The 20,000-nt window shown below is 48.4% G+C and overlaps 1 protein-coding gene across 1 annotated transcript in view; it reads right to left on the bottom strand.

The window, feature by feature from the left end:
* The window catches only part of pappaa (pregnancy-associated plasma protein A, pappalysin 1a), a 71,421-nt gene that overhangs the window by 16,062 nt on the left and 35,359 nt on the right, over positions 1-20,000 (bottom strand). Inside the window, exons 11-16 of the mRNA XM_027025625.2 lie at positions 19,211-19,407; positions 9,061-9,168; positions 8,515-8,650; positions 8,161-8,374; positions 5,181-5,364; positions 1-114 (exon numbers count right to left, since the gene is read on the bottom strand). The exon at positions 1-114 is cut by the window's left edge and continues 70 nt beyond it. Coding sequence (XP_026881426.2) covers positions 1-114; positions 5,181-5,364; positions 8,161-8,374; positions 8,515-8,650; positions 9,061-9,168; positions 19,211-19,407 — 953 coding nt within the window. The remainder of the gene's footprint in view (positions 115-5,180; positions 5,365-8,160; positions 8,375-8,514; positions 8,651-9,060; positions 9,169-19,210; positions 19,408-20,000) is intronic.

The following is a 20,000-nucleotide window of genomic DNA, read 5'->3' as shown; positions in this document are numbered from 1 at the left end:
GAAGCTGGCAGGGTGAACGTGGTACTTGTCGGGCAGGCCGCAGTCCACCGGCTCGCACGACACCTGCTTGTTCCACTTGCCGTCTGTGCAGGTGATGGTGACCATGGATCCTGACTGCATTGGGGCAAACACATGGGCCATCAGCACCGAACTCTGTAGAGCTGCAGAACCCTCAGCACACTAAGAAACGCCGACAATCTCACAGATGCGGGAGTTTAGTGTGCTACGCCATTAAAGTCTCTGGGCTACTTTTTAACGTGTCCAGTCGGAGACACAGACATCCGTAACCAGTGGATCAACAGAGGGCTACAGTACTGTGATGCATCTGCAGGGTGGTGTGTCCAGAGAAGAACCTTCAGCGTTCCTGTGCTGAACCAGCAGGAGTGTGGAAGCAACACAACCCCAGAGCCCCTAAACACACCAGCTTAGGGCACACAACCAAGGAAGATATTAGCCTTCAAAAAATTTGCTTTTAATTTGTATTTTCTCTTTGTATTTTATCATAAGCACATTGTAAGCTTAGTTTTTAATGCAATCCATAGGTAAATAAATATAAAATGATTATAAGCTTATACATCCAAAAAGTCCAAAACAAGGTGTGTATTAACCATCGAACCTTTTCATATGATATATGTTTAATGGGTTATATCTGTTACAGCAAGCGATTCTGCCAGTGTCTGTTCCCATCCAAAGCCCAGACATGATGGGCTGTTCTGATCTAAGCAAATCAGTTTGTGGTTTGGATACCAGTGAGAAAGAATGTTGGCTTCCACTGCCTCGCCGACAAACTGATATTCCAAAAATGCCCGAACAGACCTAACATCTGGTTGCAAAGTGAAGGTCCTCTTAGCAGGCCTTCACTTCTAACTTGGCCTTTTCATCTTCAAACTCCTCTCACAACTCTGCCTTGTTGCCAAACCCTTTCAGAATACTCACAGCTTATCTTCAGTAATTTATGTTGTGTTTAAAAATAAATAAATAAATAAATAAAGCTACGTTGTATAAAGGTCTGTCCTAACCCCTCGTCCCCTACACATTGGTGAGTGTCTCCCACAGCACACTTTTCATTCTGTAAATGCCGTGCTTAGGCCAAATGGATTCTGCAGGATACTTCTTTTCCAGTTGATGTTCTGATCTAGTCCATATTCAGACAGCCCTTATATGTTCACGTTTGAAGCATCTTGTAGCGTTAACAGCCCTGCATTCCCAAGAAATCCTCTAATTTGCGATAAAATGAACTTTATCGTTTCAAATTCATGTTCGGTTGCCAGTAATTAACACTTACAGCGCAGTAATCCCCTCACCAGGTGGCTGAATGCTCACTTTTATGTGCTACGGCCTTTGAGTTATGATGAGTGTAACGCTGGCTCATAAAGACCAAACCCAAATCTCGCAACAGTCTCCGAACATACGCTCCGCACAAATATGGTTTCGGTCAGAGAACAATATGAGAATATCCGATAGCCTCGCTGAGGTAACAGCATCCAAGAAAGATATCAAAGGAGACATATATTCAGCCAAGCAGCCATTACTCATTGTTTTCATTGTTTTGGAAGAGTGCGGAATACCTTCTTAGTCTTTTGGTTCTTTTTTTTTTTTTTTATTATTGTTGTTTTCATTTTTTTAGAAATGCCTCCCCCCCCCCCCGGTAATTGCTTTTTATGGCTGGGTCCATGCTCCAGCGTTATGACATGGATGGAACTGAGACACTGCAGAGGCTGCGTGTCTTGAATTAAACACAGTGTTCCTTCATAACGCTTCCCGCTCACCACAGATGAGAACAGCCTGTTTGAAAGGAGGAAAGATGGAGAGCAGATTTTATCTGGTGTTTGGGTGAAACCTTGAATGCACCAGCCTCAAAAATAGTTTTGTAATATTTTTCTTCCACCCATGTGAGGGGCGGGGGGGTCGGGGGCTTTTCTGCACACACCCCTTCTGCTGTGTAGTGGTCCGTGCTTGAGTGCATGACAATAGTTTCATATGGAAAAGTGTACAGGGACTTAAACACAAAGGGAAGACAGACAAATAAGGGTATGTGTCTAGGCATCCTTTCCAGGCAACTACTCAGAGAGATCTAAAATTCTAAGGAAGCCAAAATGTTCTGATGGCATTTACAATCGTAAAAAATATGTTGGTACACAAGAATTGGCATCTTTTTACGTATGGCCAGAGTCTGGAGCAGGAAGGCTGCACTCTGTTAACGTTGTGGACACACAAATCTGTGCTTCCTTCCACACCTTACCATCTCATCTTGTTTCTATTTCTTGACACATCAAAACAATATCATGTTATTCAGACTCAATGTAGCTATTTCTGCATTTTTGTGTGAAAAAACATATGTCTCCAATACGGGTGGTAAATAGACACCTTTATACTTTGGGAACTGATACGGCCATGTCTGGATGAGCAGTCTATATGTCTGAGAATACCTGAGAAGATGAAGAGAAACTCGTCTCTTGTATGATTGATTGGTTCAGTGAGACCCACAAATGCAGTCGCACATATGCCAACACAACACACACACACACACACACACACACACACACACACACGCATATGCACACGCGCACACACACGCATACGCACACGCACACACACACGCGTACACGCACACGCACATCCAGGTGTCTACCTACAGAATATGCAGTACCTAAACCTATACCAACCTTTCTAGAATATTGCTTCAGAATATGTCTTTACATTTGTGTGTATGTGGTGTGTGTGTGTGTGTGTGTGTGTGTGTGTGTGTGTGTGTGTGAGTGTGTGTGTGTGTGTGTGTGCGCGTGTAATCTTGGTCTCAGGTTGCTTCGTGGCTGATCAGCAGGCATTACATGAAACTTCTTCCCATATCCAGTCTCTGCCTGTATGGCCCTGATCAGTAAGGCCCAGCCAGCCCTCCTTCACTGGGAGATTGGGTTTCTGCTGGGGGTTTCCTGTGGGGTTCGTGGCTGGAAACCACAGTCACTGACAGTTTAGTGGATCTAACTGATGACTGTTACGTGGCGAATGTTGCATTCCATTGCAAAAAGCATTAGACACAGGTAAATGTATGTAAATGGAAGAAGTGCACACACGTGCGCATAAACAAACAAACCTATAACAAACACACATAAAACAACAGGGTACCGGCAGTTAATGTCCAGCTGGAGGCAGAGTGAGAAAAAAAGCACGTTCGTGTTGAGAAGACAGCAGTTGTGCAAAAGGAGTTTCCTCCTTTACTATTTTTTTCTCCAATTCTTCTAAAGTCTTTTTCTCGTCCACTGTGCCGGGCATCGCGTCTAACCCAGCCCGGGTATCAGAATGTTTACGGGGCAGAACCCCAGCACGATGCCACTCCAGGTACAGAGCCGTGCTTTCCCTCCTCCACCCAGGTCATTTCTCAAGTCTGTCCTGAAGTACCGTGTTACACGGCTGACGGCTGCAATCATCTCCGCTTACATGTCAGTAAGTGCGGCCGCATGCAGTATTCATCAATACGGCAACACGATATAGACTATCAATACAAAAGTATACGTTGTCATGGGACATCAGCATTGGGATGCTGGCAAACTGTCCGCCGGTCTTGGCCTTCGGCATCACACATCTTTGCACAGGTCGGAATTCTGTCGGTTATAAACAGGTGTGGGTCTGCTTCACAACTCTGTGAGTTAAACTATGAAATGCCAACCGCCCCCCCCCCACCCCCCCCCCCCCTTCCCTTAAAGAAGAGCGGGAGATGGCCGTGCTCTCGCAACGGCCTGCTCAAGCCCTCGTCGTTCTGTTGTCCGGGTCTCGTCTGCGGGGTAAGGAGTACCTCCACAGATCACGTGTTCCTCGCACTGGGAGGAATGGGAGAAAGCTGCACCCAGGCACGTCACTCCGAGTTCCCCAGCTGTTGCCCAAATAATTGATTATTTGCTCTATCGCCGGGGATAGGGCACACCTCCACCCACCAGCCTAACTAATCTCCCAAACGCAGCGCTGGAGATTTGCATGTCCAGGGGAAAGTGGGATTAGCGTGTTTCCCACATCGGTTATCCATCAAACATCTGAGAAAAGGGTTTACACAGAGAAAATCAAAACAAGAGAGCACTCACGCTCTCGGCCGATCTCTTTCACACACACGCACACACACATACAAACAAGTGCAGAGAACAGATGGTTTTGGAGATAGAATGGTCTAAAAGAGTTCCTGGAAGCCCGTTTGACACGAGCGAGGCCCGTCTGCGATCTAATGAAACAAGATAAGGTGCAGATTGACATCACACTCCTCTTTCACTCTTTCCGTGCTGATGCTGCACTTGCAGATACACAAGCACAAATACACGTAAACACACAAACACAGGACGCAAACACGATACACAGAAGGATGACGTCCTGTTTTTCCATGGGGACTATGACCCCTTCACAAAACCTGTTGAGTGACAAATGCTCCCAGTCACAATAACGCCCTCCCACATACAATAGTGAACACTGAAATGCTGAAAAAAATACCTTAAAGTGTCTTCTATTTATAGGACTGTCAACTAAATGTCATCTGAATAGTTGACATAATGAGATTATGTCAACTATTTACAGGATTATGACACATTCCAGTCTGTTTCATATGGGCTGTGTGTGTCCAGGAGTTGTTGCGCTCCGCTCCAACTGTGATTCAGCCCCTAAAACCATTTTGTATTTCAGAGCCTAACATGGACTGTCAGGCTAACATATGACCAAACAAGATTTCAACTTATTTCAATTTATATCTGGCCCCATTAATGGACATTGGGTGGGTGTGGCAGGAGTGTTCCGGGTGCGGGTGGGGGTGCGGGTGGGTGGGTGTGTGGGTGGGGGTGCGGGTGGGTGTGTGGGAGGGCCACTGGTAATCACTTCCACATGTAGGTCCTCCAAGCATGCAAAGTGCCGTGGAGGTGCTGTTCCATAATGCTAATGGCAGTGCAGAATCTTAAGGGCTTTTGGCAAAAGAGGCCGGCTGGAATGCACAAGCTCATGTGTTCTCTCTCTCTCTCTCTCTCTCGCTCTCTCGCTCTCGCTCTCACTCTCTCATATCTTTCTCTTTCTCTCCATTTATCTATATTCCTCTGTCCCTCTCTATTTATCTCTAATTCTTTCACACACACACACACACACACACACACACTCCCCCTCCCCACCTCTCTTCCTCCCTCCCTGTACCTACTTCTTGGCTGTGTGTGTACCTGACTCTTGATGAGGTCATCGTCCCGTTGGATCTGAAGCACGTAGCCGCTGTTGCAGGTGACGTTGCAGCGAGCCCCGTTGAAGTAGCCGTCGCCGTGGCTGCCCCCGCCGCTACACCTCAGCTCTGCATTGCGGACCTTCGGCTCCTGGCAGTCAATGGCCTCGCAGGAGTAATGAACGCAACTGGGGGGAGAGAGACAGAGAGAGAGAGAGACAAAAAGAAAGGCAGAAAGGGCCAGGGAGAAAGAGGAGAGAAAGGGGAAAAGGCAGAGAAAGAAACGAGAGATGGGGAGACAGTGAGAGAGAGAGAGAGAGAGAGAGAGAGAGAGAGAGAGAGAGAGAGAGAGAGAGAAAGGCTGCTTAGTGGCTGTCGTGCACAAACTGCACTACGTCATCCTCCAGACAGCTCTGGGGACTAACAGTGGAACAGTACATGTCACATTCAACTCCGGCGAGATGCGCACACCGCGGTCATCCTGACATTAATCTTCATTACTTTGGCAACAAAGCCATGGAGAGGACAGCTGCAATATAAATAGGATGTGCTTGGCCCACACCCTGCTTCCACCGCTGGAGCTAAACAAATGAGCACCACCAGCCCCACGACGGAAGCGCCGCACCGAGACAGCGGACGGAGCCCCGCTCGGCGCACGCCGACCGCTCACCAGAAGCTCGAGCGGGGGCTGCGACCCAAACAAGGCCTTTGGGGTCAGGCGGCGGCGATGCGTTAGCAGAGGAAACACAGAGCGTTCCCCCGCCAAGAGCTGTAAGAGGGATCTGTTGCCCAACCTGCACCTAGACATACCGCAACGGGACGCTTCTCCTTTGCTGTGTTAAAAGTGCAGGATGGGGAGGCGTCCATAGCGCAGGAGCAAGCAAGGCCTGGCCACTTCTGCCTCACACAGACAAATAACGGAAATCAATCAGCAGATCAATCAGCTGTTGGATCATTAACACATGCCTGTGCCTTGATTGAATCAACATGGAGAAAGCAAGACAGAGGAAGAAGGGGATTGGATTACAGACAGAGGGGGGAGAGAGAGAGAGAAAGTTCTTTTTAATGAATCAATAGACTGGCCTATTAAAATAAATGACAACACAATATCCCAACTTTATGATGACTGCACACTAGGTCTTTTTATTTCCTTCATTTCAAGCACGGAGCCATCTGCGGACGCGGCTGTAACAACTCAACAAGGGCAAGAGTTGGAAGCAGGGCCTCGAGTTTACGCGCTGTTGTCGCGATTTCTAACTCCGTGCACAGCGTGCACACTGCGATTCCTGTGTCTGCCAGGGCTCGATGCGCATTAAAAATTAAAAAAAAAATAAAGGAAGAAGTCAGAAGAGAGAAAAAAAAACCTTAAAACTGGCACGCTGAGGCAGCAGCTTTGAGCTTTTAGCTGACCAAGTGGTACGGTGGAAGATCTGGAGGGCGTTTGAGAGGAGGTCACTTTCCGAAACCCAGTAGCCAATATGAGAAATGGACCAAAGTAGAGGTTTAAGATTTCACCCACACACAAGGTTTCATCTGGCAGAAGTAAAAATATCTGTATCTAGCTTTTCAAAACCGCCCAAAGGTTTCACATTGGCTGTGGGAGAAAAATGTGCTCTGCCGAACCTCTCGTGGGCTACAGGTATTTGATTACGCGCACAAATATTTCCTCGCAATAGCAGCGATACACAATGTCAATAAATCTTGCACGGCGAATTCTTGCAGATCTAGAACTCCCTGGTTTGTTGTCATGTTGCTCGGCGTCTGATTACGCACACAGCTATCTCTGATAACAAATACGAACCAAAGCACGAAAGAAATACAAAAGCCAAAATCAATCAGACAGTCAATCAACCAGTCAATGGCTCAATCAAAACAGCAATCATAATTTTTGCATCTTGAAGTTTGCAGTTGTTCATCATTGCCTGTCCAGCTCTGCAACCTTTTTTAGGACACGACTTAATTCGCTTCAGAGCAAAGAGGAAATGGGTGCGATGTCCGTTTTAAAGCTGCCAGCGCTCATGCGTGGATCGGCATACTTATTTAAACCTGCAGTCCTGCGGAGACTGGGCTGGGATGGGAAGGCCAGCGGAGGAATGAACAAAACACATTCCAGCACATCCAAATATCTGAGCGAACGCCAGGGCTTTGTTTAACGGGCATGGGGTTATGGAAACAAGCAGGGGGAGAGTGGTGGGGTGTGGCGGTGTTACAAGGGTGGGGATAAAAGGTGGTCACTGCTATTAGCAGCAGTGGGAACTGGGGATGGGGGCTTGACAGAAGGACAGGGGTTATGGGAAGCAGGACGCTGACAGCTACAAGTCATCTGCAGCCTCTGAACGTGACGCCAAGCAGAAAACCAGGAGTGCAGGAGCATAGATCATATTCTGGGTTGGTTGTGAGAGTATGTGCGTGCGCCAATGAACAGCTCCGTAGCGGTATAAAGCGCTCTGATGCAAATCATTGTTGTCAATATAAGAAGTGGCCCTTTCCAGCATTTGCAAATTACTATTGCCGTGTAATTTATAGGCTGGTATGGCAATCACCCAGGCCTCAATGAACAAGATGGAATAATACGACTGCTTTAGCTGAAAACAAAATGTTTTCATTTAAAAGATCACGTCGCCCCCAGAAAGCAATGGAGCTATGGTTATGGCGCAATCTCAATACAGGCTTTGAAAAAGTGAAATGGCTAATTGATATGGATATATTCCCCTCAGCCTTTTACCAGTTCAGAACTGCAAGATAAGTGAATCCAGGCAGAAAGCTGTTTTTTTTTTTTTTTCTGCGCCCATATAACCCTTTTGTGAGGGAGACATATGTATGACATTAATTACACAATATTAAAAGCCCGAAAGGCCTGTGGCGAAGGACAAATTCTTACGACACTGAAACGTCTGTTTCGAATGGCAGCTTCAGCTCTCTGTGCCTGTCTTGGGAAAGGTCCACAGGGGGCATCCAGCACTGTGGTGGACCCCGGAGCTTACCTCTGGCCCATGGGATTGTAGATCTCATTGCTCTGGCAGCTGCTGATGGTGATAGGGTCGAAGAACTGGAAGGAACGCAGGCCCACGCCCGAGATGGCCACCAGCTCACAGCGGAAGGTCAGGAGAATGGCCTTGGTGTGGTAGAAGGCCACGCTCAGGTCATGACTCACAGGGATCACCAGGGGGTTGGTCCGACAGCTCAACCGCCAGTCACCTGCAGGGGAAGGCGCGGTCGTAAAGTCCAAAAACAATCAATACCAGATAAAGCTGGATCATTTTTGCTTCGTATAGTCCGTATGTATAGATAAGTCCGCCTTATTGTAGAATCACACTTGCTAGTAATTCTTCACACACCTAGGCTGTGCATCTTTTCCTTGGTGTCGACCAAGTGCACGGTGATGTTGCACTGTGTCTGATCGAGAAAGCTGGTCCCGTCAGCTGCCAGGTGGACGATGACTGCAGCGGCTACCATAGGGTGCGAGAAATAGGCCTGCAAGAGGACATGTATAAGTGGGCTGTCCCGTTACGCTGACCTTGGCGGGTTAGAGGTTTGGAACAATATATGCAGGACCATGGGAAGGATTTCAGGGGAGCTGACTCTCATGTAGATGCTGGATACAGCATTAGGCCTTTCCACAAAAATTCAGTTTATTGTTGGCTAACATTTTTATACAGTCTGTTAGCATTATCCATTTGCAAATGGATGTGGCATGATGCTATCAGGACTGAACCCTACGTGGTTTACTGCAGTTTTCTCACACCTGGGTTTCCTAAACTTTTATTCTAAACCATTATTTGGGTGATGCTATTCATTCCAGACTAGCCCACTGTGAGTGCCCAGCTCTTGGTTCTAACTACTAATGGAAAGATCAAAGGTAGAGCAAAGAAAGCAAAACTCACCTTCAGCCAGTAGCGGGGATACCAGATCTTTGGCTGGGCCTCACGACAGGGAAACCAGGCATACTGGGAAACTCCGTCAGACAGGTCGAACACCTTGGACTGACACGTCTGTGGGGTTGGAACGGGACAACAGCAGGTTAAAAGCAGTTTAACAGAAGCACTAATCAGCCGGTAAGTCTGTCTGTCGAGGTCCTGTTCCAACATAACCTCTTCAGTTTGCCGTATTCTCTGAAAAGGGCAGCCAGTGGTTAGCTCCACCCATGAACTGTCGCTTAGGAGATACAAAGGAACTTATCACAGCTTACTGGCCTATGGCATATGGAATGCAACGCAGCAGAGCGCCCGGCAGTACATGGCCTGAAAAAGGCGTGTGATCCACCCTCGAAAACCACAGTCATAAGTCCTGAGTTCACTCTTTTCCTGCTGTTCTCCCTCCACCTCTCCCACCTCTTCTTTGATAAATGTAAACCTTGGGACCAAATGAACCAGATGCAGACTCATAACCTGCAAGCTTTCACCTTCCACACTCCTGTTGGACTGCTTTTTGTTCACACACACACACACACACACACACACACACACACACACATATATATATATATATATATACACACATACATATACATATACACACACACACACACAATTCATATTTGCTTGCAGTCATGTGATACAGACCCAATCAGTAATTGTCGCAAGGGCAGACAACATCTCATAACCACGCAAGCTCCAAGCTGGTCATAGAGAGGTTACGGAGCTGTCTTCTTGCAGTGGGAGTGAAGATGAGTGAGAGTTACACCAGGGCTGGGCTAGTGCTATCATAGACTGAGTCTGCATTTTCAGAGAAGATGGGCTCATTGAACACCTTTGCAGAAAGTCTGCATGTCCCCTGACAAAGTTGGATTAGTTATACAATTTTTTTTATTATTACTATTATTTTGTTTTGCTATTGTTTTTGCTTCCTTGTTTTTTGTTTTTTTCTCCAGTGGTCACTTCTTCAAAGCGGGACACAAAATTCCATGCTCCATGGCAGGGCATACAGACAATTTGTTTTGCCTTTTCCACTCATTCAGCGAAATTGGATATGAGTAACCTGAGCTCCAGTGGAAACTTCCCTTATAAAATCATTAATATCTTTCTCACAGATCTGTTGATTTGACTGATGTGAGGAGATGTTCCACAGGTGAGATGTTCCAAGGTTGGGACAAGGTAGCAAATAAAGGTTTACCCTCTGTGACCCCAACGGCCCCCTTTTTCCACTGGTCTAACCTCGCAATATGCTATTCGCAGCTTGGAAACATATATCCTGCCATCTTGAACTGCACTCGTAAACTCATTAAATGCCTTCATAGTACCACCACGACCACTAGCACCTTCCCAAATTGCTGTTATATAATCGATCCGTCTCCCACTGTACAACCGCCTGCAAACGGAGTCATCATTATTTGGATTTGGTTGTTAGGGAGAATAAATACATCCAGACACCGTGAGACACCCCCCCCCCAGGGGCGGAGAGAGGAAGCCTCCCCGTGGACAGCATTCCAGCCCCATGACATCACTGCTAAACCACAACAGAGCCACTAAAGCCAGGTCTAACACAAGCAACGCACGGGGGGAAAATAAACCAATAAAACAAATGATGTACAATAAATCGTCAGAAACCACAAGTTGCAAGAATGTGAGGTAGTAAAGTAAAGAGGGAGGTGGAAGAAACAGCACACTAAATGTTCCTGAGCTTGTTGGGACTTGTTCAGCTAGCAAGAAAAGGCCTTTGAGAACTGCCAAGCGCAATCACGCTATAGGGCTTGATTATGGCGTAGCGGCATAAGATTACAGAGCGCTGCACGCACCTAAATTCATGATACAATAGAAGGATAGATCACAAATGCTGAAAAACCTGACAAAAGTTTCTAAAACTCTGAAGAAGGTCCCGTAAGGCTTGTCGATCTCGCCTCGGCCTCAGGTGGAGGGCCTGTAAGACTGCAGACTTGGCAATGTCATTTCTGCTTAGACCTCTGACACGCAGGCCACAAAGCCACAGACTCTTCCAGCCATTAACAGACACTGCGCAAACTTTACACACGCCCGCCTTGCCCCCTACAGCCCGCCTGCACGCAACTGGATGTTTTGAAGTTAATTATAAGCAAATATCCTCCAGCGTTCACTCCTGAAAACAAAGTCTGCCTAGGATGGCCTGACAATTGCTTCCAAGACGTAATTCAGTCCAGCTGTGCAGTTTGAGAGGGAGGGTTTCCACACTAACCCCCCCCCCGCTACACACACACACACACACCGTCCCTCGCCCCCATCACCACCACCACCCACCCAGCGCAGACCAACACACACAAAAACACAATCCTCTTGTCTACAGACTTCAAATTGTGTTGTAAATGATCACTTAAGATAAAAGTAAGTGATTAGTCACTACAGCTGCATGAACCCCTTCACTCCCAAACTCAAACACATGCGTTTGTCTTCCCGTCTTCCCAGCAAGCTAACGCGTGACTACCAGGTTCCACCACAATGATGCAAATGACCCAGATGGGAGCAAATTTCTCACAATCGTCCACAAAATAAAAAAGGAAGGAAAGAAGCATGAGGTGGAAAATATACAAGGAGAGAACAAGCCACATGGCCATGTAACGACTTCCTGTAGTAGGCCTTGATATAGGGTCCAGCACATTCAAAACGGGCTGAGCTAAGTGAGTCACAATGCACACGCAGTCCAGGACCCTCACAGTGCACACACAGTCCAGGACCCTCTCAGTACACACTCAGTCCAGGACTCTCACAGTGCACACGCAGTCCAGGACTCTCACAGTGCAAACACAGTCCAGGACCCTCTCAGTACACACTCAGTCCAGGACTCTCACAGTGCAAACACAGTCCAGGACCCTCACAGTGCACATGCAGTCCAGGACCCTCACAGTACACCCACAGTCCAGGACCCTCTCAGTACACACTCAGTCCAGGACTCTCACAGTGCACACGCAGTCCAGGACCCTCACAGTGCACACACAGTCCAGGACCCTCTCAGTACACACTCAGTCCAGGACTCTCACAGTGCAAACACAGTCCAGGACCCTCACAGTGCACATGCAGTCCAGGACCCTCACAGTGCACCCTCAGTCCAGGACCCTCACAGTGCACCCTCAGTCCAGGACCCTCACAGTGCACCCACAGTCCAGGACCCTCTCAGAGCACCCACAGTCCAGGACCCTTGCAGAGGAATCAAAAGTGCCTGGTTTTCTGTGTCAAACGTCTGATTCAGGAACAGCTACAAGCGTTGGTGCTGGACCAGCAAAAATAAAGTAGCAAAACAGATGCTGGATGCTACATAAGGCCATGCCAGCAGTCAACAGGTATCAAGATTCTTGATATTCTGGGCATTTACCAAGGATGCCATCTCAGTACCGCCAGAGGCGTGTCCTGCATGGTGCTGCTTAGACTTGCTTCCTGCCATCTTAAGTAACCTACAGAGTAAAGCTGACAGCAGTAAAATTGTTGGTGCCGTTTTGATGAACAGACTCATTAGTCTTTAGGAATGCGGTTGCGTGCGGAATGTTCTGGGCGAGGGTCCTACCGAGTGCCAGAGTGCCACCTCTCCCGGGCTTGCTCCTTCTGCCTTAAGAGCCACAAAGTTTCCCTCCTTTCAGCACACTTTCCCCACACGAACGGGCCTCTCCCAGGCAGTGCACATTCTTGCTTTGACATACACTTGCAAATTCGTTTATTTTCCCGGCGCACATTGGATAAACTGTGATTTGTTTTTCCTGCAAAGGCTGAGGCAAACAGGAAAAGGGCTTTCCAGCAAGCCCCACATCTGTGAGACATTTGCGGGGAGACCTGAGTGAGCTTTGATTCGCCATCTCCACATGCGAAACCCTGCACAGGGCTTGCAGCGTGAGGTAATGTCCTTTCGAAACCTCAACCGCGAAGATGGGCAGACACGTTGGTCCACGCTCCCTCGCCTCTCCTGCTTCGCCACTGAGGAACCCGGAGACCGGCTCGACCCGACATGGCAATCTGTGTACCCCTCAGCATCCCTCAGTGCATTGTCTGCCGCTCACCCGCACCCCAGATCTGTCCTCGTGTGCTCCGGCTGACAGCGGAAAGGTGCGTCCCACTGACAAAGCAGGGACAGGACAGACATCCAGGCCAAGGACGGCCTGAGCACACAGGTGCCCTCCCAGCCGACCTCTTCCCGGGAGCCATCCATCTGTGAGCTGCCTCCGCTTCGCATCAATGGGGCTCTTGTTCGGTCCTCCCAGAACCTCTGGTCATGGTTTGCCAGAAAACCGCCGAAGTGTTAACAGCCAACCGCGTAAATTGAGGTTTCTTTTTAGAGTCCGGTCTCTTATGGGAAAACCAGATGGCCTTTTTAATGATAATTGAAACAGGAGAAGTCCTGGTGGTATGGCGGAGTCATTGTTCTAGTTTCTGCCTTGTCTGGGAGGAGAGCCGGTTTGTGCGTTACCTTCTGGAGCGAAAGTGGGAAGTTTGGCTATGGAGGAAACCTGCCGTGGGTTCAGCCTGTAGGGAAGTGGGGACAGTCTACCACACATTTATTTCCATTTGCAATCGCTGTGAACTTGTGATAGCACGCTCATTATGAGTCCCCCCAACAATCGGCCTTATTGGATCACGTCTTGTGACATTTTGGACTGGTCATCATCACAAGGCTATTTGAGTAAATCATTCACATGACAAGAATAATAATTTTGATCAGAATGATACAGCTTCATTTTTAACCATTTACTTGAGATTTAACTGGTTGTAAGGCATAACACAGTAAAATATGTTGCAATATCTGACGGACTTAGCTAATTAGCATAATGAAGCAAACGTAGCTTTTAGGAAGTGTAGCCACTCTACAGAGCAATGTCCTGGATTGCCTCTGAACACCTTGTGCCACACGATGGAATCTTTGCATGTTCATTCCTGAGGCATGCGAGACTCCTTGGGCGTTGCTAACCTCTCCTCTTCTCTGTGCTCCAGAGAGATCAGCCTCATAACGACCTGAATGCCCTGAAAGCAAATCAGACTTGTACGCGAGCAGCGAGCAGCACAAGAGCCTGAAGAAGTACAGAGGGCTAGCGCCTGCTGCTAATCCCCCCACCACACACACACACACACACACACACACACACTTGTGAGCGTAGCTGAAAGCCATTATCTGAAAGTGACCTTGCAATGAAATGGGGTGTTACTAATGCGACCCCAAGTACCCCAGAGCTGGCATTGGCGGGACAGGGACGTGCAGAGAGCCATGTTGCCGTGAGCAGGACTTTGGAACTGACATCACCCCAGAGCTAAGGGGCACCCCTGTGGGCCTGGGGCTTGTGGGGCTTGCAACAGCGCCGTGCACAGCGCCTTGATAAGAGCTCCACCCCATAGGCAGAGTGCTGGCAGCTGAATACAGCATCCTCGCTCAGCCAGGTGCAGGATGTGAGGTTTCCTCAATTAACCTCATAGACCAACAGGCACAACAGACCAGCAGACATGCCTGTTTAGGAGAGTTACGTTTCAGTTGCTCTGAATTGGTCATTTTGGTGTCTGATTATATTAAAAAAAAAAAAAGCAAAAAAGCAGAACACCAGCAACTGGCCCTAGATAATAAATATTGTCTCGGAATGTATGTGTTACGTTACACTTAGATTCTTTTCACTCTGAATGTCATGAAGTGGGTGTCAAATATCATAATTGTTCATTCTGGTTTCATGCCAGAATAAATGCATGAAATAAATGCTACACATAAGAAAGTGGAATCTAATAGTAGAGAAGCAATCAAAAGTGACAGCTCTGAAGACCTCTCAGAGCCATGCCAAACAATGACGTCATCTCTCCACAATACTGCCAATCAGCATCAGAGTCCAGGTACAAGCAAAACATGTGGCTGAGCGATTCGCTCGGCATGCACTTGACATGAACCATAAATCAGGATGTCAGAGTGGCCGGCTTATTCTGGGTGATTCATTTCACAAAGGCTGCTCCCAAAGCTTGCAGTTATTTCTGTCAACACTACTACACCTCGATATCATCCAGAGGAAAATGGCACCGTTTTAACCACCAGCAGCGGCCTAGTTTCAAAGTCTAGCTGGACTCCAGGAGGAAACGATGAACACCCACCAAAGACACCCTTTAACACCTCAGGATCCTGTACATCAGGGGTCCTGCTTAGATTTGAGGTTTTTTGTTTATTCATCTTTTTACATCAGTCTCATAACCAACGGAATGTTATGCAAATTCACTCAAGCAAATGACTGAATTCAGAAGTCTTCTGCTCTCTCCGAAATTCTCTTTCCTGGACGAGACATTTCCATTACTATGTGGGCGCATAACTGCTGGTGACTGTGGGGGAGTCATTGCTAGTGATTGTGGACGAGTCACTGCTGGTGATTGTGGCCGAGTCATTGCTGGTGATTGTTGGTGAGTCACTGCTCGTGACTGTTGGCAAGTCACGGCTGATGATATTGCCAAAAGGCTAAGAGCTAATCTGCAACTTAGCCAGGTCGGAAAGAGAAGGACAGAAGTGTATGGCACACCTTTATACTAGGCCTTTATATTACGCAGCTGTGTAGGGCATAGGAAAAACATTAGCTTGCTTACAACATGATTACAATATGACGAGAGGTACAGAAAGATATTTAATGAATTTACTGGATTTTACCTTTTTCCTGCATTTTTTCCCCTCTCTGTACTCATCCTGTTACTAGATGAGGTCATGTCTCTGTTCTCAGCTCATTTCCAATGCTCTTTGTGTGTGTGCGCATGTGTGTATGTGTGTGTGTGCGTTGCGTGCGTGTGTGTGTGTGTGTGTCTATGTATGCATGTGTCTGTGAGACAAGGGAACACAGTGTCAAACAACAGAACAAAACAAAACACAAAAGGCCATATAAACTGATGCGGTCAAGGAGGTGGCAAGAATGCCAACCTCCACCTTGGGAATGGCCAATCCCAAGGAGCTCTACTGTTCTGCATGAGGTCCGTCTGGATGTGTTCATATCCGACTAGATGACTCGTTCAGTTCGCGGGAATCGCAGCAGACGATGGGCATTCCCCGGAATCGCAAGCTGTAGCCTGGCAGATATTTCTGGGCGCGTCTTTGCTCGCGGAAAGCGCTAGAGCACGGTGGGGTCCGCATGCGCACCGCCGAGCCGCCGCGGGCAACACCGAAACATTCCGCCGCGCTCAGAGGTGCAGGTCTAGACGACAAGCATGTCAAAATGGGCAGCCTTGTGGTGGGGGTGCTCCGGAGAAGCCGTGCCAAGAACATTCCCACCCAGCCCACACAGGGAGAGCAGAGAAGAGCAAAGACACCCTGTTCCTTCTACTTATGAGATACACACACACACACACACACACACACACACACACACACACACACACACACACACACGGTCTTTAAACCATCGGATGGAGAGGGCTTCGACTCACGTGCGTGTGCACGTGTGTGTGTGTGTGTGTGTGTGTGTGTGTGTGTGTGTGAGTGTGCGTGCGTGGGAGCGTGCGCTCTCACGTGTGCCACTCAGGAGAAGGAAAATCTGTTCCTTTCACCTACAAGGCTGTGTTCTTCACGGCAGATAGCCAGTGGCCATGGCTGCAGGCCTACTGGCATCTTCCACACAGACACAATTCCCCCGCCTCTACTCCAGCCTCCACGGATTGCTTTCATGTATCCGGGCTGATCGCTATCGACCAACCTCGCTCCCCGTGGGACTTTTGGAGGAACAGACCTGGCCCGGGACCTTCTGAAGGTGGGAACACGAGCAACGAAGGAGGAAAACATCATCAATGAGAAGAACATCAGCGAGCATGTGTCTGGGCATAGAGGAGAGGGGCCCTCACCTACGTACTGATCCGTGCATCCTCAAAAGCCCCAGATGGGGCGGGGCGGGGCAGGGCGGGGCAGGGCTCTGTTTACCGCACAGCAGCTTCTGCACACCGAGGCCGCACACAGCGACTCTGATTGGAGGCAGGGTTTACCACAGGTGTGCACCATAACCTGAGTGTTTGGTCCAGGTGCCCTACAGGTGCCTAACAGCGGAGGCCCCTGTGCTCAGGCACTCTGAGTGCATTTCACTCCGCTGACTGATGTCTGGTCAAGTGTCCTCCAAACTCACAAGAAAGAAGGTCAATAAACTCCCAGGACCCCGTAGCCCGTGTGACGTACGTGCTTTGTTGAAGGGAAGTGTGGCTTTTTCCCCAGTGTGAACGTTATCTAGGAACCTCCCAAGCAGCGTGCAACATCTAAAAGCCGACTCGAAAACACATCTATCTCCAACACATGTCCACGGTGCCAGTAAACCAGAAGGAGAGATGACTCGACAGAGATGACTCTGTGTGTGTGTGTGTGTGTGTGTGTGTGTGTGTGTGTGTGTGTGCGCGTGCGTGCGTGCGTGCGTGCGTGCGTGCGTGCGTGCGTGCGTGCGTGCGCGCGCGTGTGTGTGTGTGTGTGTGTGTGTGTGTGTGTGTGTGTGTGTGTGTGTGTGTGTGTGTGTGTGTGTGTGTGTGTGTGTTCTTCATGCTGAGAAGAGTGCAGAGAAGCGCGGGTCTGGCATTTCAGAAGCCGTTAGTGTGAATTAAACACTGACATCTGTCATTTCAGCTGAGGCAGAGAGAAGCTGAAGGCTGTGCGTGTGCCCTGCGCCGTCCGGCTTCAAACAGCCGCATCTGTCTCCAATCTCCCAGCCTCCTGAGGCTGTGATCTTGCCCGGCCGGGCTCGCCTGGGCTGGAACGGGGCCAGGTCACTGCGTGCGGTGTCACCGAGGTCCGAGTGTGATTTTGGGAGACAGCTACAGTGTCCTCCATATTCGGGGGGATAAACAGCTTGAGGCAGGCAAGTGGCGCACAAAAACACGTACCAAACGGGAGGAGACATGGGAGGAGGCCCACAGAATACACGTTAAACGACGCAACGGAATAAGAGCAGGAAAAAACAGAAAGCGTTATGTAACAGACCGCTGTTTGATGTCAGATGTTAGAAAAGATAAAAAGCAATTACAGGAAAGGAACGTATGGAATGTAAAAGAATGCCAATAATCCAAATAAAAACGAACCCTGTAATGACCAGATCATTCCTGTAATCTGATGCAGGAAGGAGGCCGTGCATGACCTGTTTTAGCTGACGCCTCTCGGGAGATTAATGTGTACATTTATGCCGTGATCTGTCCGGCAAACACCAGTGACATGCCAGGACACACAACAAACGCAGGGCTGTTATTGCAGTAGGGCATTCAGGAAAGTGTGAGTGTGTCCACGGATACGAGTACTCTGAACCCCAGTCTCATACATGCATTGCAAAATGGCAGTGAAGGACTATACACTGTCCGTGTGTGTGTGTGTGTGTGTGTGTGTGTGTGTGTGTGTGTGTGTCCTTCACTGCATTCGGAATTCACGCAGAGATAAGATCTGTCTACTTGACCTACTGGACTATGTCCCCTTCACAGGGGTAAATCCTTCAGGAATGCATCCTATATGAGCTCTGCTTTCTCACAGAGGAGGTGAAGTGCTTTTTCAAACACTTGTCTGTCTCTTTGATGAAGAACACGTCACTCCGGGTCCTCACAAGGTCCTCCGGGCTTCCGGGACACTGACGTACCACAATGCAGTGTGTTTTTCCATCCTGCCCTGCTCGAAGACGGAGAAACTACAGCACAAGAGCTTGGAAACGAACTCCGCGACATCACAGTGGACGTAAAGAAATTCGACTGCCATTGACCTACAGATAACGGTCTAGCTTTTCACATAATGAAGAATCCCAACATTGACAAATGGGATATAGGATATACGAAGCTTACTGTAAATCCCAGGACGACCGCTGTTGAAAATAGCAGGTAAAAGGAATTAGAATTTCTCAGTAATGATTTGTTGTCATAAGACTCTTCAATTTTTTTTAAAAAAGGTCAGTAAATCTGTGCGAAAAGAAGAAATTTCCAGAACTTATTTCTTTTCTCCATTTTCCAGCATGTGATCCTAAATAGAGAAAAGCCTTTAAATTCCAGTTAAGGACGTTCCTTGATGGTCACTGTTGCCTCGGCCCGAAGCTTTTGTATCGGCAGGATGGCCACGACACTAACGGCACAGCTCCTCGATGCTGCCGAGAGGTTGCTGTCATGGGCCGAGCCTGGCCGAGGGCGGGGCGTTTACCTTGGTGACGGCAGGGTAACCCGCGGCGATGTCTGCTGGACAGTACAGCCTCTCCTCGTGGGAGGCCTCCACCGACGTGGCCCACTGGTCCAGGAAGCCGCTTGGAGTGTAGAGGCCGCAGTCTTTCACGCCCGTCTCCCGCTCAAAGTCCTCACACAATCCATCACCGTCGTAGTAGTAGCACATGCTGGGTTCGTCTGTGTGAGAGAGGGAGAAAAAGATGCAGCGTCACAAAAACTATTCAACTGCACATACAGTCAATATATTTTAAATTAGCCTAGAAAACTTTTGCAAAATGAAAGTGAAAGGGGGACTGGAAAATAATTATATTTGTACTGATTTCACTTTGATCATCTAAGCTGTTGTCCATCTCTCTCTCTCTCTCTCTCTCTCTCTCTCTCTCTCTCTCTCTCTCTCTCTCTCTCTCTCTCTCTCTCTCTCTCTCTCTCTCTCTCTCTCTCTCTCTCTCTCTCTCTCTCTCTCTCTCTCTCTCTCTCTCTCTCTCTCTCTCTCTAGATTTATCTGTTTGGCATTTCAGTGCATTATTAACTGCTGTAATTGACCACAAGGAACGTGGCACTGAAATAAGAAACTTCAGACAACAGCTCCTTCTGGTACAACCTGTGCTTCCTACAGCTGAGAAAACCTCTGGGTTTGGGAGCAGAGAGGGACCAAGATGGCGCTCCTTGATCCTCCTCGACGTTCTTTACATTCACGCGTCAACACGTGGCTCCTTTAAAAAGGCCGTCTCCGGCCAGAAACGCTGAATTCAAAGTCAGAGAGACACCGC

The sequence above is a fragment of the Electrophorus electricus genome, chromosome 6, assembly GCF_013358815.1.
Source record: "Electrophorus electricus isolate fEleEle1 chromosome 6, fEleEle1.pri, whole genome shotgun sequence".
Classification (NCBI taxonomy): Eukaryota; Metazoa; Chordata; class Actinopteri; order Gymnotiformes; family Gymnotidae; genus Electrophorus; species Electrophorus electricus.
The sequence above is the reverse complement of the archived record's forward strand: the minus strand, read 5'-3'. Positions and strand labels throughout refer to the sequence as shown.